Source organism: Lontra canadensis, unplaced genomic scaffold, assembly GCF_010015895.1.
Source record: "Lontra canadensis isolate GAN:19392208 unplaced genomic scaffold, GSC_riverotter_1.0 scaffold188, whole genome shotgun sequence".
In the NCBI taxonomy this organism is placed as follows: Eukaryota; Metazoa; Chordata; class Mammalia; order Carnivora; family Mustelidae; genus Lontra; species Lontra canadensis.
The window spans coordinates 1,537,603-1,559,142 of record NW_022631182.1 but is presented as its reverse complement, the minus strand read 5'-3'; the positions used below and the strand labels follow the sequence as shown (position 1 = coordinate 1,559,142).

Sequence of the window (21,540 nt, the reverse complement as noted above, 5' to 3'; positions counted from 1 at the left end):
TTAGAGTTAAGTCTGAGTTCTGGAATGTTCTATGTGAAGCACCCTCGGGCCCTACCTCTCCTACTCTTCCCAACTCCTTTGGGTGCAGCTGCCCCAGGACTGGACGAGAGGAGGAAAGTAGCAGGAGAGGGTGGGAGAGAAGGGTTGAGGGACGCAGTAGCGGGTGTGGCCAGGACAGAGGCAGGCGCCGCGGGACAGAGGCAGGCGCCGGGAGGGCTGCTTAGAAATGCTGGTGTGGGGTGGAGCAGGAAAGAATGAGAGGGAGCTTCCCCATCTCTGTTACTGGATCCTGGCTGCGCAGGTGAGTATTCTCATTCCCCTAGTACAGATGAGGAAGCTGAGTCCCAGCAAGTTTCAGCAGCCTGTCTCAGGTCACCCCCTCCAGGAGTTGAAAGAAGGGGGATCCTGCGAGTTGTATGTTGTCCTATGGTTGGGAAGAGAGAAAAAGCCAAAGAATAAGCAGAAAAAGGAGGTGTTTTCGATATAACTGTCTGAAACTGGGGAAACTGTTTTTGGCCCTAAAGATTGGTTTTGAACAGTTCTGGAGATGGACTCCAGAAAGGAAGTAACTTCCCAAAGGTCCGTCCTGCTCCGGGTTCATGAGAAACAGAGGACTTTGTTCCTCTCTGCCCCCAGGTGGGCCTGGCAGGCCAGGAAGGGGTGACAGACAGATGGTAGCGGACTAGCTGAACAGAGACGAGGATGGTCGTGTGTCAGGACTGGGGAAGGGAAGGGAACAGGTGAGGACAGGGCCGGGTGGGCTGGGTCACTGAAATCCTACAAGCCTGGGAGCAGAGCCCTGAGGCTGGTTGGCCTCTGAGCCTGAGGACTGTTTCCTGCCGTGTGGAAGGAAGGCAGGTGCTGCTTCTCCCTGGGGAAGCGGTCCTGTTCCCTGAGTTCAGGCAGAACTCTCATCTGGCTTCTGTGGCTTATAATCCAGTGGCCGTGGGGAAGGGACCGATGACACTGATGCCTTACGAATGTGACCACGCTGGGCTTCCCGACAGCCCAGAATTTCTGATCTGCCATCCCGCTGCCACCCTGTGCCAACTATGTGCAGGCCCCCGGCCTGGAGCTCAGGCTGTCATGTTCAGGCCAGGAGCTGTGAGTGGGGACACAGCCTTGTGTACCGGCGAGCAGGCGGGTTGGGAATCAGTGTCCACGGGTCCCTGCTGTGGCTCTGTTCTGACTAGGGGACAGGGTGGTGAGGCCTGTTTTATCTGTTTTACTGCTGGTGGAAGGGATACATGTAGTTTTTTTTGTTTTTTTGTTTTTTTTTTAACAGGTGGAGTGTAGGCTAATGTGTATTATTTACGCAGTGTATGGGCCTGGGTCCTGGGAGGAAATGGATGGCTTATTCTATGGGACAACAGAGAGGTTCATGGACTATTTAAAAGGTCTGGGTAAAGCAGTGATGGATGGTGAACACCTCTGGGTGATCCCGAGCAGGAAGAGGGAGCCATTCCCACGCCAGACCTCAGGGAAAGCAGAGAGCTGGTGGAGAGGAACCCTGACTGGAGCTATGGTCTTGAGTAGAGGGATGCAGGCGTTGGCACCTTGACCTTGGCTCCTCACTCTCTCTCCCATCTCCTGCCAGTCTCTTTCACAGGCTGAAGGCCAAAGCCTTCTGGGGCCCTGGGACCTGAGGGTCTGGGCGATGCGGTCGGTAACGGCCTCCAGGGGCGCAGAACGGGCTGGCCAGTGGAACAGGGGACATCGACAGGTGTAAGCCACAGACTTCAGGAATCACCCACGGGGGCTGTAGCTTGAACTTCTGGGGTCAGCACGAATTCCAGGGGATGAGAAAAGTGAACGTGTGCCTCTCAGGTCCTAGTTCTGATGCATCTCTGCATGGGGTGGGGGGGGGCTGGAGGGTGAGTCAGGCATCTGCTAGCTTGTAGGGTAGATGCCTGTCGGGGCCTCGCTGTGTGCCCCGGGGGTATGTGGGGCACAGCAAATAGAGATCAGCAAATGGCCTGGGGTGGCCGGGGAGCAGATGGAGCCCTCACTGTCTCCCTGTGGGAGGGGGGTGGCGAGTGTTACAGGCATGGGGGTGAAGCCCAGAGCCTAGAAGGGTAGGAGGAGTATTCAGGGAGTGACCCAGAATGGTGATGGGTGGGAGGGGACAGTTAGCCCTGGCATCGTGTCTCCACTGATGTTTCTATGGGGTCCTTGTTGCATGGCAAGGACGCAGCTAGTCCCCCAAGACTAAACTGGCTCCCTGATGTTTAGCTGGCTCCCTGATGTTTAGCTGGCTGGCGTATGTGCCGTGGGCGAGGGGGCAGGCTCTAGGCCAGACTGCCTGCTTTCCTGGGCCAACTCTGCCCCTTGGTGCTGTGTGATGGGGTGAGCTGCTTACATTCTCCAATTACTGACGTTCTCCTACTTTCCTCGTGTAATTGTTTGCTATTTTTATCATTATTAATAGTCGTGGCCGACATGCTGGCTGACTGGGTAGCTGCCAGTTCTCAGCATCCCCAGGATGCTGGGGCCCTTTCTAGGCCACCAGGAGCCAGCATTGAGGGTCAGGAGACTGTGGCCACTGACTGGCTGTGTGTTCTGAGGCAGATCTCTCTACCTCTCTGGGCCGAGAAGAGGGGTGAGGTCAGGGGTTAGCCAACTGTGGCCAACTCTGGCCTCCTGCCTTTTTTTTTTTTTTTCCTGCCTGTTTTTGTAAAGAAAGTTTTATTGTAACACGGCCCTGCTTTTTTGTTTATGAGTGATTGCTGAAAAAGCAGACTGGACTAGTTGCACCAGTGACCATTTCCTAAATGGCCTGAAATATTTACTGTGGAATCTTTTACAAAACAAAATGTGTGCCTGCGCCGGGCCAGAGGGTCTCTGCAGTGTCTCCAGGCTCCAACCCTCAGATGCGGGCAGCACAGAATCCAGGCCTTTGGAGGGAAAGGGACCTGAGGCTTCTGGGAGGTGGGTGGGTGGCCCCGGCTGGTTGAGGAGACTTTGGAGGAGGCCTCTTGCGACACTGAGCTCCACCTATACGGACACCAGCTTCGGCACGGAGCTGGCTGGCTCTGCCTCACGCCATGCTTGTTTGTCCCTTTGCTGACGTCCCACCCCACCCCCACGTGCCCTGGCCGGCAAAAGTTCCTGGAGCCTGGCCTGCCCAGGGCAGCATAAACCCTCTGGTTCTTCCCTTTCTCAGGCTGGTTTCAGCAGATGCCCTCATTGGGTTCAGTGCATGAGCTGTGCTCTGATCACGTCCTACTTGGGGGAGACAGGGAGGGGCCGGATTTGGAAGTGGTGGGAGCATCATCTATCCCTGATCATGTCCCAGGAGAAGCCAGGAGTGTCCTGCTGCTTCTCCCTGTGTCTTTCAGGCCTGGCCCCACAGGTCTGGGAGAAGGGTCAGGCAGATCCTGGCTGGGAATCAGATCTCCCGGTCTGTTTCCAGATGTCACATGCCCCAGGCCTCAGTGTCCTCACCTGTAGAATGCCCATTCTGGCCCTTGTCCCCCAACTCCCCAGATTCTTAGGCTCTTCTAAACACCAGGGAGGGATAATGATATCAGTCTCCAGAGGAATGCTAAGTGTGTCAGGCTCGGTGGGTGGGTGTGTCTTGGCGTGGAAGGGACTGGGCGTGTCTCGCGGGCATAGGCCTGTTGCTAGGCCAGCAAGCCTGTTTCTGGATTCTGGGCGTAGGTGGAGCCCACGGGAAGCCTGGCACTGTTCTGAACATGGGCAAGGCTGGGCCGGAGCAGACTCTAGCCATGCCAGGGGGCACCTAGGAGGGAGGAAGCAGCTAAAAGGCGTGCTTAACTATAGGGGGGAAGATTCTATGATAACTGTGTTCAGAGGCAAAGCCGGGGTCCATTTCTGGGAAGCTTCTGTGGGGTTCTGTGGGGGCTCTCACAGCTTCTCCAAGATACTGGGAAGTTGGGTAGGCATGGGCCGGCTGATGGAACCCCAGAAGTGCCCTTTGCATGCTTGGCTGTCTTTTTGGGGCTGTCCCCACAGGCTGGGGAATTCCCTGGCAGGTTGGGAGGGGTCTGCATTCTGCCCCCGTGGATCTCAGTCTCTCTTCTGCCCCTTTCAGAGCCCCGGAGCTATGTGGAGTCGGTGGTGAGGACAGCAGTGGCTGGACCCCGAGCTCAGGACCCCGAGCCCAAGAGCTTTAGCGCCCCAGCTGCCCAGGCCTATGGCCATGAGACGCCCCTGAGGAACGGGACCCTGGGAGGCTCCTTTGTCTCCCCCAGCCCCCTCTCCACCAGCAGCCCCATTCTCAGCGCTGACAGGTAAGCGGGGAAGAGAACCCAGGCCTGGATCTGCCTAGAGCATGGTTGGGCAGAAATCATATCCAGATAGCTGTACCTTGGAAATAGGGGTGCCTCGAGAGAACACCTTGGGTGCCAAAGCCCATGGGGAGCCTGAGCGTGGATGAACTATAATTCCAAGGCTGAATTTGATCCCACTGTCCAGAACTGTGCTGGAAGGAATGAGGGCCACCGTGGGGAACCAGTCCTTCCCCCAAGTTCAAAACTTAGCCAACAGCAATCACTCTGTAGCGAGTACTTCTGGTGTGCCAAAATGCTTTATCCGGTTATTTTATTTAGTCCTCTCAGCAATCCTGAGCAGTAAGTACTCTTATGATCCCATTTTTTAGAAGATGAAACTGAGGCATAGGGAAGCCACGTAGCTTGCTCAAGGTCCTGCAGCTAAACAGTAGCAGAAATAGGATTCGGACCAAAGGCGTCTGGTTCTAGAGCCCCTGTCTCTCTTCTCGCCTGGGCCTGCGTCTCTGTGCCTGCCTGTCCCAGGGTGATAGATGTGCCCAGAGCAGACATATAAGGGCTTGGAGCTCCCAGCGAGGGGCCGCTATTTCTGGCTAGGGATGCAGAGAGAGTTTCTGGGGGCTGGAGTTATCGGTGGTGAGGCTAGAAGGATGAGCAGTTGCGGAAAGGTGGAGGAGGAGGAGGGAACGGGCATTCTAGAAGGAACAGCACAGCCAGGGCAGAGGGCTGGGGTGTGGATGTATTGGTGCGTGGGGCTGAGGGCATGCACTTGCAGGTGGGAAGGTGGATGGACAGCTGGCATTCTCAGTGGGTCAGACAGAGAGGAGAGCCTGGAATCAGTCTGGGAAGGGCTGTGAAGAGGGAGGCCCCCGTGTGTGGACTGCAGGGGGAGTGGGCTGTAGGCTTTGTGACAGGGAGAACGGGATCTGACATGGGAGAGGGAGCTTAAGATCAGCCCTGCCATAGAGTGCCAGGCCTGGGGGTGCTGACTGGGCTCGCCTGCCCCGACCAGAGCTCTCCTCCAGGAGGGGAGACTGCTAGGCGTCCCTCTGCGTGTCCACCCCCTTTCCTGCATTGGCCTTCCATGGGGCCCAGAAGCTCTCCAGCCACCCTCTCCTGTTGTCACAGGCCAGGCCTGGTGCTGAGTTTGCTGTGTGCCCTATGCCCTACCTTGGCCTGGTGCAGTGTGCCCCTCCAGGTCAGGGTGGGGTGGCCCGGGGGGGGCAGAGGCTGTGTTCTCCTGTGTTCTGAGAATTGAGAACCTCAAGCCGAGCAAGCACCCCGGTCCATCTCGTCCCCTCTCCAGCCTCTGCACAGGGCAGACGGCTCCATTTCTCGGCAAGTGTGCTTCTGGGCAGAAGGTGAATTCTTCCTTTAAAGGAAAGGGGATTTTCCTAACCTAGCCAGCCACCACGGCTCCTGTTCAGGGTGCCCTGACATTAGGATGTCTTCACTGATTCTCACTCAGATTCCTCCTGCTGTAGAGTTGGCTCTTTTCAGGGCTCAGAAAGCTAGCGGTTCTGCTGTGGGGTTAGTCAGTGGCCCTCACCCCGCCCTGCTCAGCTTGACGCATCCTTCCATTCCTCAGAGTCCGTGTTATTCTGTCCCAGGAATGGCATTCCACTCTAGCTCCTTCTGGGATTCGAGGTAGACTTTTTCTTGGCCTGGCCCGTGACCTGCTTCTTGCCCTTGGCTCTTTCGTGACCCACCACCCCAGGTCCCCCCGGGGACCTGAGCTTATCCATCCTGGCCTCGAGACTCCTTCCAGTCTGTAGCTCCAGACTTCGACCCATCATCTTGTGTAAGGACTGCTCCCCCAACCCCTGGCCCCTGTCCAGGGGCTCCTGCTGCAGACCCCGCCTGCTACCGCCCTGCAGCCCCATAGCTCAGACAGGGTCCCTGTCAACCTTTGCCTCTCCTACCATATCATCAAGGGGTAGGACTTTGGGTCTGGAAGGAATCAGGGTTATCTAACTCAGCCCCCTTTTTTGCCATGTGAGAAAAGTTAACCAGGTTTTTCAGAACCTAGGTTTCCCAGCCGGCGGCCGTTGCTTTGCCCTGCTGTACAGATAGTGATAGTTGCACAAAACTTCAGAGGAGAATCTATGATTGTGGCCATTCCCCCAGGGCCAGCCCCCTCTGAAATGAATTTTATTGGAATCTTCGAATGGGGAGCGACCTCTGAGTTCATCTAATCTAACCTCCCCAATAGAGAAGATCTCCCCCCCCAACCCCTGCAACATTCAGGTCAAGAAGCGATCAGCTTCTGCTTAAATACTGCTAACCATGGGAGTCTCATTACCATGCAAGGCAGCTTGCTGAATTAGGGGCCAGATCCAATGGCCGGAAAGCAGACCTTGCAATAGGCTGAAATCTGCTTCTGTGAGACTTGTTGTCTTTGCCTTCTGGAGCTAACCAGGAATGAAAGCCCAATTCCAGCACTCTCTGTGTCTGAAGACGATCATAGTATTCTGGGAAAAGTGAGTCCAGGTGGGGATGCTCCCAGCAGGAACAGGAGCAAGGTGGGTTGACCCCTCCCTGGTGTTCAGTTTTGGTGATATTGGAGTTGACATGAGGACAGCTATCTTCAGTGTCCCTAGGGAGACCCCCTCATTTTGACTTGCTGTTTAGGAGTCAACGGGGGCAGTGGGGGAAACATGGGCTTTGAAATCAGATGCAGTTGAGCTGGAACCCTGGTCTTTTACTGTGTGGTCATGAGCTCAGTGCTTCACCTCTCTGAGCCTCTGTCTCTTCTTCTGCTGCTTCCATAGGGTGATGTGCAAAAGTCATGACGTTTTGGCACACATGCCAGTAGAACTCTTATCATTGCTGGTGGTGGGAGGGTGGGCTGCGGAGAGCTTGTTCTTCACCTTGACATCTCACTTGGCCTCCTCTCTCTCTAGCACTTCGGTGGGGAGTTTCCCGTCTGGGGAAAGCAGTGACCAGGGCCCCCGGACACCCACCCAGCCTCTGCTGGATTCGGGCTTCCGTCCCGGGAGCCTGGGCCAGCCCAGCCCTTCGGCTCAGAGAAACTACCAGAGCTCTTCTCCTCTCCCGCCTGTGGGCAGCAGCTACGGCGGCCCCGACTACTCCCTTCAGCAGTTTGGCTCCCCGGAAGGCCAGGCGCGGTCTCAGTTCGCTGTGGCCGGCGTCCACACGGTGCCTGGGAGCCCTCAGGCACGCCACAGGACAGTGGGCACCAACACCCCCCCCAGTCCTGGCTTTGGCCGCCGGGCCATCAACCCCAGCCTGGCAGCCCCTGGTAGTCCCAGTCTGAGCCACCGCCAGGTGATGGGTCCAGCAGGAACTGGTTTCCATGGCAGCACCGTCTCCAGCCCCCAGGGTAGTGCAGCGACCACTCCGGGAAGCCCCAGCCTGGGCCGGCATCCCGGGGCCCACCAGGTTCCTGGCCTCCATGGTGGTATGGCCACGACTCCGGGAAGCCCCAGTCTGGGCCGGCACCCCGGGGCCCACCAAAGCAGCCTGGCTCCTGGTCTCCATGGCAACACGATAGCCAGCCCGGGAAGCCCCAGCATGGGCCGGCACCTGGGAGGGTCTGGATCTGTGGTTCCCGGCAGCCCTAGCCTGGACCGGCACGTGGCCTACGGTGGTCACTCCACCCCCGAGGACCCAAGACCCACACTGTCCCGGCAGAGCAGTGCCTCTGGCTACCAGGCTCCCTCCACGCCCTCCTTCCCCGTGTCCCCTGCCTACTACCCGGGCCTGAGCAGCCCTGCCACCTCCCCGTCGCCGGATTCAGCAGCTTTCCGTCAAGGGAGCCCCACACCAGCCTTGCCGGAAAAGCGGAGGATGTCCGTGGGAGACCGTGCGGGCAGCCTCCCCAACTATGCCACCGTCAACGGGAAGGTGTCCTCCTCGCCTGTGGCCAGCGGCATGTCCAGTCCCAGCGGGGGCAGCACTGTCTCTTTCTCCCACACGCTGCCCGACTTCTCCAAGTACTCCATGCCAGGTGAGCCCCTCCTGCCGCCCCTGCCTCTACTGTGACGGGTTGTCTGTCGGTTCAGGTATCTGTCTCCGCCTCTGTTCTGACGTCTTTTTGGCACATGACCTTGAGCAGATCACTGACTTCTGGGGCTCAGTCTCCTTGTCTGTACAATGGGAGTTGAGCTGTCCTCAGAGTAAGTGTGCTGGGTGTGGATTGTGTGATGAGGACGTGGGTGCCCACAAGGATGATGATGAGGAGGAGAGTAATAATGGTGACATTACCGTGAACGATGATCCTCTCCCCCAGCCTGGCTTCTGTCACCTGTTGAGCACGTGCTGTGTGCCAGGCTCTGAGCCACTCATGGGCTCCTTAGTCTTCACGGCTGCATGGCACAGTAGGTATTTCTTGCCCTTATTTTATTTTGTTTTGTTTTGTTTTATTTTTAATTTAATTTTATTTTATTTTTAAATTTTATAGATTTTTACTATTTGTTTAAGAGAGAGAGAACACAAGCAGGGGAAGGGACAGAGGGAGAGGGAGAAGCAGGCTTCCTGCTGATCACAGATCCCAATGTGGGTCCCGATCTCATGACCCTGAGATCATGACCTGAGCCGAAGGCAGATGCTTAACCCACTGAGCCATCCAGGTGCCCCCCTTACAACCCCCATTTTATGCAGGAGCAAACCGAGGCTTAGGGAGGCTCAGTCATTCATCCAGGGTTACACACTTGATAAATGATTTCTGATCTGGGCCCGCATACCCTAAAGTTTGTGCCCTTAAAGCGTGATTGTAGTTGAATGATCATGTTTCCATACTTGTGGTTTAGCCTTCCCTTGAAAATCTGCCTTCCCAACGTGGGCCACCTACGTTTGGTCACTCACAGCACTCTGTCCCCACCTTTTGATCCCCCTGTGTGCATGTTACTAATAATGGATCAAGCAGCCAGCTGCCCTGTGGGCCGAGGCCAGGGGTTGGGCACGTTTGCCGGAGTCTGGTTTCTACCGTCCCGGCTTTGCAGAAGCCCCTGTGTGTTCACGCACTGAATTCGTCACTCATCACCAGAACTAGGCATTTTTCTCCTCTGTAGAGAGGGATCATTATTAAACACAAAGGTAGGCCTCAGCTGATCTGCAGCTCTCAGCCAGTCCTGGAACATGACTGTTGCAGAGTGGCCCCGGGGTTCTGGGGCATTCGAGGATGATTTAGACAGTTTCCGGCAGCCCAGGATGGGCCCCAGCTGCCTTGATGCTCAGTGTGACTCTCCCGGGTCCTGCCCTGAGCCTGCCAACTCGGGACACCTACAAGGACCTTGCACACCCCTGCTTCCTGCTGCCCACCAGGGACATCTGGTTCCCAGCCCCTCTTCTTGGAGGATGGAAAACTTCTAGTAGTTGGGACATTTCCTGTTTCCCACCATCTTCCCTGCTTAAAATAGCCATTGGAGTCAACACAGGAAGGCACATGGGGCTCCAGCCGCCTCTGACAGCTCATTAGGCCCCAGCAGCAGTGGGGGCCTGGGCCTTCTGAGCAGAGAGAGAGAGAGGCAGCAGGCAGCCCTTGTGGCCCAGATGCCTAGCCCCGAGCACCCCCCTCCACGCACAGCTGCCAGGAAAGGGAGCTGGCCTACCCCCTCGCTGTCCTCCGGAGGCCGGTCCCAGGGGTCGAGCACAGTGTAACTGACAAGTCGAAATGAACTGAGCGTTGGACACACAGTCTAACTCGTGGCTCGGTCCTCACCATCAGCTTCCCAGCATCATCAGCACAGGCTCCCTCTGTGCCAGCTTCTCTTCCAAGAAAGGAGAGCAAAAACACATATGCAATTGGAATCTTCCTTTCTCCCTCTTCCTCCAGCCCCCCATTTGTTTCTTTGGTGCCAAAACATGAAGGAGTTGCTTGGAGAGTGAGGACCACACATTGGAGGCTGTGTTTCCTTACCTGGGAAGGACTTACAGGAGCCTTTCTGAGAACCAGCTGTGTGATTTGGGCAGGTCCCTCTTGCTCTCTGAGCCTCACTTCCCTCATTTGTAAAGTTAAGTGGTCAGACTCGATGCTCTCTGAGCATCTTTCAGAATCTAAATGCTCCATAAAGCGTCTCTAGTCTGTGGAGGGTCTGAGTGAGGGCCATTTGCCAGGTCAGTGGGGTAGGTATATGACGCACAGTAGATAACCTCTAGGCCACCCCCTCCTCTGTTCCAGGGCAGATCCTCCTCTGTTCCAGGGCAGGGCTGAATTTGTTTGTGATGCAGAACACGGGCTGTCCATATAGGGCATGAGGGGTTGGGGAGGCTGGGGAAGAAGTGATGGGAATGTCTTTTTCTTCTCTCATCTTTGCGGTGGTTATGACACAATTGGGAAGTCCATCTTGTGGAGAAAGAGGCCAAAAGGTGGGATGCCTTAGCCTGTGGGAGAGAAGCTGCAGGAAGGGTTTAGTCCAAATCTTCTGGAGAAAGGATGGGATGGAGTGGAGGAGGCCTTTCCTCAGCTCGGGGAGAATGCTGTGCCAGGCTCTAGGACAGGAGAGCAGCTTCATGATGCATGACAGTTGGCAGGAGAGGGGAAGGATGGGCAGGCTGCTCAAGGTCCCCTCTAGCAGTGAGGACACTGCCTTCCTGTGCTAGTTTTCTGTGACCACCATGATACCTGGTCACTTGAGACGACAGAATTTAATCCTTCCCAGGCTAGAGGCTAGAAGTCCAAAGTCAAGGTTTTCGAAGGTTTGGTTCCTTTTGGAGGCTCGAGGGAAATTCTGCTCCAGGACTCCTCTTAGCTTCTCATGGTGGCTGGCAATCCCTGGTGTCCCTTGGCTTATAGATACACCCTTTGGTCTTTGCCTCCGTCTCCATGACCCTCCCCACGTGTCTCTGTGTCTTCCCCTCTTCTGATAAGGACATAAGTCTTACGGCATTGGGGCCCCTTTCACCCAGCACGACCTCACCTTACCTGAATGACATCTGCAGAGACCCTATTTCCGAATAAGGTCATATTCACAGGTACCCGGACTTAGAGCTCCAACAGACCTTCTTGGGGGCTACAGTTCAACCCCTAACGCTGTTTCTCTCTCTTCCTCTCTCGTAGACAACAGCCCTGAGACACGGGCTAAAGTGAAGTTTGTTCAGGACACTTCCAAGTATTGGTACAAGCCTGAGATCTCCAGAGAGCAGGGTGAGTCCCGGGTGGCACGAGGGTCCTGTGGTCCATTGGAGGTCACTGCTGCCCGCCGCCCACCGTGTCTTCCTTGGGCACGGAACACAAGCAGACTTCCTCCTTTTTGTCACACGTGGCAGTCACAGGCCAGACAGTAAGAGGCACGTCCCCACGGTGAAGTGTGGGGGTACTGCAGAGGCAGGGTTTGTAGACCCATGAAGGGTCCTTAAAATCAGCGAAGTCTGGGTTTTCCAAGTAAAGTAAAAGGCCAGCTAACGTAATAGCAGATCTCAGCCCCGTGTCTACACAAGGTGGAAGATTTGTGCATGTTTTACAGAAAGAGCAAACTTGGGATAGTGGGGCTGGGGATTAGGCCCACTTCAGGCTCCCCAGGCAGGCAGGTGTTGGCGACAGGTTCGAACTGGACTGTTGCCTGTTCGTTTAACTGTAGTTTAGGGGAACGCACCGTGTTGGCTGGCTTCCGTATTGTGTGTGGCTGCTGTCGGGTGGCCGTGGTGGCCCTGTGCTTGTAGCAGGGGCTGCACTCCCTGCTAAGCCTGGAATATCTATACCTGGCTTTTCATAGAAGACACTTGTCTCCTGTAGCAGAGGAGGACCCTTCTGAACTTTCAGTTCTAAAGAATGAGGTTCAATAGGCCTCGAGTCACAACTAAGATCACGGCCATCTCTGTCCTCTCCCCCTTCTCTCCTCATCTCCTTCCCATCCCAGCCATCGCACTCCTCAAGGACCAGGAGCCAGGGGCCTTCATCATCCGCGACAGCCACTCCTTCCGAGGGGCCTACGGGCTGGCCATGAAGGTGTCTTCTCCCCCTCCGACCATCATGCAGCAGAATAAAAAAGGTAGCTCCCCCTCCTCGAACAGGGCTTCTGGACAACATAGTCGTCAGTCCTGTGTCCTTGGAGACTAAGGTGCCTGAGGACCCCAAGAGTAGCAGGGGCCCAATCCCTGCTGAGTCAGACTCTTCAGGAGGGCAAATCCTGGGTCTGGTGATGGCTGGGGTCAGAGCACAGGGGAGCAGGATTATGGGGACCCTGTGGTTGTATTTGCCTGAGTGGTGGTCTCTCCATTCTGGGGTTCCGGCCGTACTACCCATCCCAGCCTTGCTCCCCTCCCAGAGCCGCAGTGGGGAGAAGTGATGGAGTGCCATTGGCAGGTGGAGGGAGGGTGCCACGAAAAGTGCTCTATCCTCCTCTCTTTTCATCCCAGGGGACATGACCCATGAGCTGGTGAGACATTTCCTGATCGAGACCGGCCCCAGAGGAGTCAAGCTCAAGGGGTGCCCCAATGAGCCAAACTTTGGTGAGCTCTCCCCCGCTTCCATAGCCTGCCTGCAGAGTCTCAGGTGGTCCCTGGTCCCTCTTGTCATGGGTGCAGGGACCAGTGGCGCTCGTCCTCTGTACCGTGGCTGCTTTGCTTAGCCACAGGCCTTTTCATATTTGTCCCACTGCCTGAAAAGCTTGATCATTGGAATTTGAATAACCACAGATGGCCCCCTACGATGTGAAAGTCACCGTCTGGGAACCTTTTATTACTTCTGGTCTCCTCACAGTTCTGCCTGGGAAGTGTTATGGCCCCATTTCCCACATGAGGTTCACAGAGGCCAGGAACACAGAGCTGATAAGTGACTGAGCCGGGATTTCATCCCATGATTCTCTGCTACCTCTGCTGCACTGTCCTGAGAGGGGCCCCAGCAGCTGGAAGGACTGAAGAAAGATGTTGGGAGGAATTTTCTGGAAAGGACCTTTGTGGCAGCTAGAGGGAACCTCTGGAAACTTCTCCCTTAGATCTTGCTAACAAGAAGGGGGTGGGTTTTCAGCTTCATTGTTGGACTGAGGGAGAGGTGATAAAGAAGCCAGAGATTGTGGATAATGGGGTGGGGTGTCTGGGCTCCCCAGCGCCCTGGCCCGCTCCCAGGGACACTGGTCCTGACGTGCTATCTCCTCCCACAGGGTCTCTCTCTGCCCTCGTCTACCAGCATTCCATCATCCCACTGGCTCTGCCCTGTAAGCTGGTCATTCCAAACCGAGGTAGGAACGTGAGACTCCTTGCTCTCCAAGTACATCTCCAAGCTGGCCTCCTTCTTGTGTCCGCTCTGCCAGCTGCTCCAGAACACAAGCCAGGGTTGGAGGACATAGGTCATTTTGCCAGTCTGGGGAAATTCAAAACTTCTCTCCTTACCCCCACCCCCACCCAATACAAAAGAAGGAAAAGTTCTTTAAAAAACTTAACTCCAGGAACACACATAATTGACTTGCCAGATTGTTCTGGAAAATTCTCTGGTGGCTTTAAGGAATTCTTTCACGAATCTTCAGAATAAGCCCAGGGGAGGCACTAGAAGTAGGAAACAGTCAGGGGGAGGAAAGTGTAGAGGCTGAGATGGGCATTGGTGGACGGGGCTGAGGGGAGGGGGAGGGGAAGGAGGATTTATGTGGTGGGGGACGTTCCCCGGGGGTTGGAGGTTGGCATGAGCGAAGAGGAGGGAGTGCGGTCGGAGGAAGAGGTGGCCAGGCTCTGCCTGGCGTGCGAAGGAAACGAGGCCAAGATGTCCTTGGAGTTTCCAGTCTGCTCGGCTGTGAGGGTGTTCTCTGACTGAGGGGTTGCCGAACTGATGGGAAGAGCAAGGCTTGTTGGTTGTGGGAAGTATAAATGGAACCCGAGAGCCTTGGAATTTATAGGTGAGAATCTGAGTGGGACCATGGGCCCAGCAAAGGAGAGTTTAGCCCTTGTCAGAGAAGTGTTTCAGCTTTGGAGGAGGGCGGACAGACATCCAGGACAGACATGGGATGGGGTTCTGCCACCCGGCCCCACATACAAGGGCCATGCGTGGGGGATTGTGCTTGGCCTTGGCCTCGAGGTCTAGGAACTAGAGACTGAGTCCCTTCTCCCCATCCTCTGTTCAAAACTAGGATATTTAGAAGTGTCTCTGGGAATTTCTTCCAGTTTCTCTCAGAGTTCCTGCGGTTATGCCCACACACAAAACCCCCAGTATTATTTGATATTTTCAATGTCTCCAACTCAATTCATTGAATTATTAATGATACTTGACCAACATTATTGGTTTAAAGGTTCAAATACAACTTAAGTAGCATTATTAACCCTGCATTTTGGACACCAACTAAATTACAGTTCTATGAAATTTATGAAAGTAGTTGAGCAATTATAAAACTGTTTGATATTTACATTGTAGAAAACAGCGCTTTGCAAAGTATGGTACCCAGACCCACGGGGTTGGCCGTCCTGGGAACTTGTTAAAAATGCAAATACTCTCAGACCCCACCTACTCAGGAACTCCTCGGGGGTGGGGCTCGGCCATCTGGGTTTTCGTAAGCCTGCACACCAGAGTCTGGCGTGTCAATAAGAACTGACAATACTCAGTTCTTATTAATATTGAAATTATAGTTGTGTCGCAGTAAGGGCTTGATGGCTTAGGGCCCTCATGGAGCTACACAAAGACATACCCATGGGCAATGACAAGAGCAACATCCATTGCCACTCAAAGACCTGCTTTATGCCAAGCACTAGGCTCCCCCTGTGCGTGGAACATCTCAAAAACCCAGCAAAATGGGTATAATCGCATCTCTGTGTTATAGCTCCTTGGCAGATGCTGGGGCGAGAGTCTGAACCCCACACTGTTGGACTCCAGAGCGCTCCCCCTGCATGCGGCACACTTGCCATCACTGTTGGAATGTTCCGACTGGACACACACGTGCCACCTGCCAGGGCCTGTTATGAAAAGCGGTATCCGTTGCACAAAGTATTTGCAGAGCTTGCCTGAGGCTCAACCAGACGCGTGCTGCTTTCCAGCTCTTGAGTTTTAATTACTGGCTGAATTAAATTTTTGTTTCAGACCCCACAGATGAGTCGAAAGCTAGCTCGGGCCCTGCCAACTCCACCACTGATCTGCTGAAGCAAGGGGCAGGTGAGTGGCTGCCCCAGCCTGGGTCCCCGCGCAGGCTCCTCCCCTCTCCTCTGGCCTGCCCTGTCCCTCCCTCAGACCCGAATATCGCCGGGCAGTCCACATGTCTGTGCAGATGCCTGGCTGGGGGCCTGGCCTAGAATTCATCCGCTCCTTCTCCCCAAAGAGTTGACGTGGTGTGTCATCCCTCCACCCCCACCCCATTGTGGCCCCACTAACTCCTCTCTGGGTGGGCTTATTCCAGCCTGCAACGTGCTGTTCGTCAACTCCGTGGATATGGAGTCGCTCACTGGGCCACAGGCCATTTCCAAAGCCACTTCTGAGACGCTGGCTGCTGACCCCACACCAGCTGCCACCATCGTTCACTTCAAAGTTTCTGCCCAGGGAATCACATTGACTGACAACCAGAGAAAGTAAGCCTCTTCTACTTGCTTCCATGTCGGGCTCTGTCCGGGTGACCGTCTATCCATCTACTTACCCACACGCTTACCATTTGTTCCTTGTACTCAGCTGCTCACCCATCCACCTGCCCATCCATGCATCCATCCAGCCTCCTGCCAGCTCATCTAGCCACCTATCCACTCTTCTACCCACCCACCCACCCATCTGTCCGGTTACTCATCCACTCACCAGTTGATTCGCTCATTCCTGCATCCATTCATCCTCCATTTATCCTCGCCCACCCATTGATCCCATCATCCATTTCTATCTCTATCCATCCATGCATCCATCCTTCCTTCCATCCATCCATCCATCCATCCACCCACCCACCCACCCACCATTCCATCCATCCATCCATCCATCCATCCATCCATCCATCCTTCCTTCCATCCACCCATCCACCCACCCACCCTTCCATACATCCATCCACCCACCCACCCATCCATCCATCCTTCCTTCCATCCATCCATCCATCCATCCATCCATCCATCCTTCCTTCTGTCCGTCCATCCATCCATCCATCCATCCACCCACCCACCCACCATTCCATCCATCCATCCATCCATCCATCCATCCATCCATCCATCCATTCTTCCTTCTGTCCGTCCATCCATCCATCCTTCCTTCTATCCACCCATCCACCCACCCACCCACCCACCATTCCATCCATCCATCCATCCATCCATCCATCCATCCATCCATCCATCCATTCTTCCTTCTGTCCATCCATCCATCCATCCATCCATCCTTCCTTCCATCCACCCATCCACCCACCCACCCTTCCATACATCCACCCACCCACCCACCATTCCATCCATCCATCCATCCATCCATCCATTCTTCCTTCTGTCCGTCCATCCATCCATCCTTCCTTCCATCCACCCGTCCATCCACCCACCCTTCCATACATCCATCCATCCTTCCATCCATCCATCCATCCTTCCTTCCTTCCATCTTTCCTACTACAGTTGTGCCTGGATTGAGCACACAGCCATAAATACAACTGACAAAAGTGCCTGCTTTCTAGAGCAGAGCCTTTCCTCTCAGACTCTCCCTCCTACTTCTTTCCTTCCTCCTCCAGGGTCTGCTCATTTTCTCCTTCTTCAATACCAATTTCTTCCTTCTTTTCCCACTTACTAGCGTTTGGGACATGTTTCAGTGACGCATCTGTTTGTCCCTGGGCATCGCTTCTACGAGTGGCCCAGGCCATCTTGCGTATAAGGTGGAGGCTGGGCCAGTCCATGACAGCCACAGGTGGTGGCCTGACCCGCAGGGGGAGGTTGGAAGAGAGTGGTCACTTCCACGCTCATTCTCTGTTTACCTGGTATCTGTACCTCAGGCTCTTCTTCAGGCGACACTACCCACTCAACACTGTCACCTTCTGTGACCTGGATCCTCAGGAGAGAAAGTAAGTCTTCTGCAGACACCTTCCCTTCTGCACACTTTTAGAACACTGGAGTCTCCATGTGTGCAAGTGTGTGCACGTGTGGCTGAGGGTGAATATTCTTGGTTCAGCTTGAAGGTCTGCCTGTGTCTGTGAGACTGTGAGTAATTGTGTTGAGTAGCTATCTGAGTTTTTCCCACCACACATTTGGAGACCCTCCCAGGGACTCAGATGATTGCTTCCATGCCCTCTGCCATATCCTTGACCTTGAATCTGCTTCTCCTCTGCATACCAGAGAGCTCCTTGGGAGACAGGCTGCGGTGTTCTCTTCACCCTCAGTGCCTCCCCCTGCTTGATCTTTGGAGGCCCCCATCCACCTGGAATGGGGTCTCCCTTGCCTTCCCCCGGGAGGCCTCGTCATGTGAGGGGCCGGGTTCTGGGGGGTGAAAAGGTGTAGTGTTTTATGAGATGCTGTGTTTCTTTCCACAGGTGGATGAAAACAGAAGGAGGTGTCCCCGCTAAGTAAGTGCCTTCTCCACTGCCCCAGCGGGCTGCTCCTGGGGGAGGCCTAGAATCTGGGGCCGGGGGTAGTCGAAGGGTGACAGAGGCCTTTGTGCTGGGGTCAGTCACTCGGGAGAAAAGCTTGGCCAAGCAGCAAGGACTTTTGCTTTCTCCTTTCTTGAGGCTGGAGCTAGTCTTGTCACCTTGCCTCTCCTAGGACCAGACTGTCAGGGAGCTGGGGAAGTGGACAGAGAGCTGGAAACATATTGGAGGCTGTGGCCACGGGGCAGGGGGTTGTTCGAATGGTCTTTCTGCCCAAATTCTGGCTTCCTTGATTTCCATTCTCACTCTTTGGGTGAGCCTCTGTGAATCCTGTAGTCTGGAGGGAATCTTGCTCAGCAGTGGAAAGCTCCATGAACACCCTTGGGAGCATTCAGAGGGGCTGTGTGGGATGGAGAGGACCTCGACGTGCCCGAGGTCATGTAAAGAATGGGCGGCCCAGCTGAAAGGAGGACCCAGGTGTCCAGCCATCTCAGAGCATGCCTCACACCTGCTTTAGGCTTCTCTGAGTTCCCAGGACCGTTAGGGTCTCCGAGTCCCTGATCCAAGCAAGCAGGCCCGAGCTCTGTGTCTGAAGGAGTTCATCCTTGGTCACCACTGGGCCCCGTGATGGGGAGATGATGGGTGGGGGACAGAAGTGGGCTGCTCCCAAGCCCAGAAGTTGTTCTCCTCATTCTGGAGCTGGTTTTGTGCTGAGCTTCCTGCTGACGTGACCTTGCTCTGCAGGGCAGAGGCCCAGGAGAGCCTGGCTCCATCAGGGGACAGCGTTGGGGTGGGGGTAGGTATGCCAGGCACCTGAGGCCCCAGATTTAAGGAGGCGTGTTCTCAGGTTCCTGCAAGTGCTCCTCCCTGCCCTGGGGCTGAGGTTTCCTGCCTGGATCCATTCCCCCCAGCAGAGAAAGGACCTGGCAGTCACTGAACTGGCTGGGGGAGCTGAAATAAACAGCAGGGAGGAGGGCAGGCGGGCCATGTATAGGCTGGTGAGGTTGGCTGGCTCCCCACCCTGGCAGAACCAGGCAGCCAGGCTTGGCTCAAGGTCCTGCGGTGGCTCGGAGCCACTCCTTCCCTCCGCCCTTACTGCCCTCCTGGGCACCGAGGAGCCTGAGCTGCCTGGAAGGGAGCTGCTGGGGCTTGGGCCATGGACCCAGGCATCCCTTGCACTTGGGCAGGTCATCATCCTGGACTTCGGGCCCTAGCTGCTTCAGGCTCCTGAAACAAAGGTGGGGAGAGCAAAGCTGTAGGAAGTCTTACGTCCGTGTGCGTGTGCATGTGTGTGTGTGTGTGTGTGTGTGTGTGTGTGTGTTTATGCATGCGGGTGGTGGCAAGCAGGACCCAACTTTGCTAATTTTAGCTGTTGTGGTCCAGTCCTGGGGAGAGGGGTTTCCATCGGAATCTCCAGCTGTCTGATTTCCCCATCTCGCTCTAATTAGCAATGTGCTGACTGGGAGGGGACCTGGGCTCACATTCTGTTCTCTGCTCATATTTTTAACTCTGTTTTGCAGAGAGAATGCCAGGTCACTCTGGTGCAGGGAGTGGGGGTGGGGAGGAACAGGTGTGGGGTCCCCCATCCCCTCCCATTCTCTTGAGCCAAGGAGAAGTGTGTGTGCGTGTGTGTGTGTGTGTGTGTGTGTGAGGGGGGTGGCAACCCCTTGTCCTTTTGTCTCCCTGATCCTCTCCTGGTGTCTCAGGAGGCCAAGCACTCTGACAGGCCGTCTGTGTTTTCTTCACGTGCTTCTGTGTTGTGTGCAAGAACAGGCTGGGCTGGGTGGGGCTGGGAAGTGCCAGAGAAGCCTGCCTAGGAATGTCCCTGTTTTATTTTTGGTCTCCCCACCTCTTGCTGTCCAGTCTCCTCATTTGCTTCCAGCTCCTCCTCCCCCATTGCTCCTCAAAGGGGAATGACCGCCTACCCTGAAACCAGGGACACTCTCATCCCTGGGACCTGGCTTTCTGGAGCTGGACGAGAGGGAGGATTCTCTCCCGTCCCATGTGCAGGGGGGGAGGTGGGACGACCGGGGAGGGGCTTCGAGCTGAGGATGGGCCTGCTCACACCAGCAGCTCTCCCAGGTCTCAGGTGTCCCCCACCCCCCAACCCTCTCCTCACGCCTGTCACCCCCTCTCCTGCCCCCGCCACCCCCCACAGGCTCTTCGGCTTCGTGGCCCGGAAGCAGGGCAGCACCACTGACAACGCCTGCCACCTCTTCGCTGAGCTTGACCCCAACCAGCCCGCCTCCGCCATCGTCAACTTCGTCTCCAAGGTCATGCTGAATGCCGGCCAGAAGAGATGAACGCCACCCCTCGCCCGGGGCCAGGGCAGTGGGGATGGGGCATGTGGGGAGGGGACCCATGAATCCTGACCACCCTTGAATCCAGAAGGAGGACTTTGGGCCAATTTTGGAGAAGGAGAGAAGAAAGTGCAACGTGGGGAGGGGGAAGTGAATTGCAGAGGGGAAGGGGGAGAGAGAGAAAGAGAGAGAGAGAGAGAGAAAGAAAAAGATGGAGGAGAATAACTCGGATTCCCCTGGGTAGATGAATACTGTGGAGCCCCCAAAGCCTCCACTGCCCACCAGGGCCACCTGACTCCCCCCACCCCTCTGAGAGGATGGGGCTCCTCCGAGGAGACCGACCAGCTCCTTGGGATCTGTCATTTGGGAGTATATGGAAAAGCTCTGTCTCCCTAACCCTACTGCTTGGCAAGGAGAAATCAGATTGAGAGCATCCTTTTCTGGCTGCCTCTGGGGTAAATGGGTGAACCAAATAGAGCCAGCATGGGACATCAAGTGGCCGAACTTTTGCCTTTGAAAATTTCTGAGTCCTGGGGTACCCCGGGGTCTCAGGACTGTGCCTCTGCCGTGCAGTCTGTGCGGGTGTGTGTAGAGTGTGTGTCGTGGGACCACACCCTTGTCCTCACACACTGACTTCCATGTGCCTCTTAGCCAGGGTCGTATCACCTAGCCTTGTCTGTGCCCCGCGTGTTTGCACACACATATGCCTCCTGTCCAGAGAAGGTGACAGCAGGGGGTGACAGGGCAGCCCGAGGGGACATAAGCCCCATTCCCCAGGATTCTGGGTCACACACTGTGGGTCCCTGCACCTGTGCTCTCGCGGCCCTGGGCTTGTCAGCCCCTTCTCAACAAAGACCCCGGCGGGGCAGGGGAGGCCAGAGTATTGGTTTTGGAGGGAGGTGCAGACACACATGTGCGTAGTTTTGGGGAAGAGAGCCACCAGGAGGGGTGGCCTTGGCCTGGGAGCTCAGCGGATTGGACAGATTGGACGTGTGTGGTCCCGCAGCAGCCTGGCCAGGTTGCTCCTACTGCTCCGAGCCCTCAGCCCGTTCTTGGGTTTTGTGCCCCAGACCAGCCTTTCCTCACTTGCTTATCTGCTTGTTGCCCTTCTGGGTGTGGGGGATTGAGCCTTCCTGCCCTGCCCTGCCCTGTCCTTCAGGGTCCCCACGTTGGAGCTTGTCCTGGGGAACCTGCTTTCAGAAGCCCTGCCCAGCAAGCCCCAGGAGAGGCCCCCGAAGGGCTCATGGCTCCCTCTGTGAGTGTTTTGGGGTCTGATTTCTACCGGACTGCCCGGGATGTCCTTAGCAGATTTTTTGTTGCTGCTGTCTCTGCATCCCACATGGCCTGCCTACCATGCCACAACCTTGCTGTTCCCCCTCCTGCCTTGGTTTCCCTGGCAGAGCCAAGCTGCCCACGGAACAGAGGGACCAAGGGATGCATTGAGGTCAGAGGGCCAAGAGGCCATCTGGGCAGTTGGGGACCCCTCAGACCACCACCCAAGGACTCTAAGCTGGAATGGAAAATTCACCAGGACTCCATTCTTGGGGGGCTTCTTAAGCCTATGGGGTCCCCTAGAGAGAGGCATTGTACTGA

General features: G+C 55.7%; 1 protein-coding gene across 8 annotated transcripts in view; it reads left to right on the top strand.

Annotated features, from left to right (window-relative positions):
* Window positions 1–20,442, top strand: part of TNS1 (tensin 1) — a 106,831-nt gene extending 86,389 nt beyond the window's left edge. For all 8 annotated transcript variants that reach the window (XM_032847452.1, XM_032847451.1, XM_032847450.1 and 5 more), the window contains 11 exons: window positions 4,055–4,253; window positions 7,154–8,220; window positions 11,272–11,358; window positions 12,071–12,202; window positions 12,570–12,662; window positions 13,313–13,390; window positions 15,211–15,282; window positions 15,524–15,692; window positions 17,060–17,128; window positions 17,594–17,626; window positions 19,806–20,442. In XM_032847452.1, the coding sequence (XP_032703343.1) occupies window positions 4,055–4,253; window positions 7,154–8,220; window positions 11,272–11,358; window positions 12,071–12,202; window positions 12,570–12,662; window positions 13,313–13,390; window positions 15,211–15,282; window positions 15,524–15,692; window positions 17,060–17,128; window positions 17,594–17,626; window positions 19,806–19,950 (2,144 nt within the window). In that variant the 3' untranslated portion in view covers window positions 19,951–20,442. The remainder of the gene's footprint in view (window positions 1–4,054; window positions 4,254–7,153; window positions 8,221–11,271; window positions 11,359–12,070; window positions 12,203–12,569; window positions 12,663–13,312; window positions 13,391–15,210; window positions 15,283–15,523; window positions 15,693–17,059; window positions 17,129–17,593; window positions 17,627–19,805) is intronic.
* The last annotated feature ends 1,098 nt before the right edge of the window (window positions 20,443–21,540 follow it).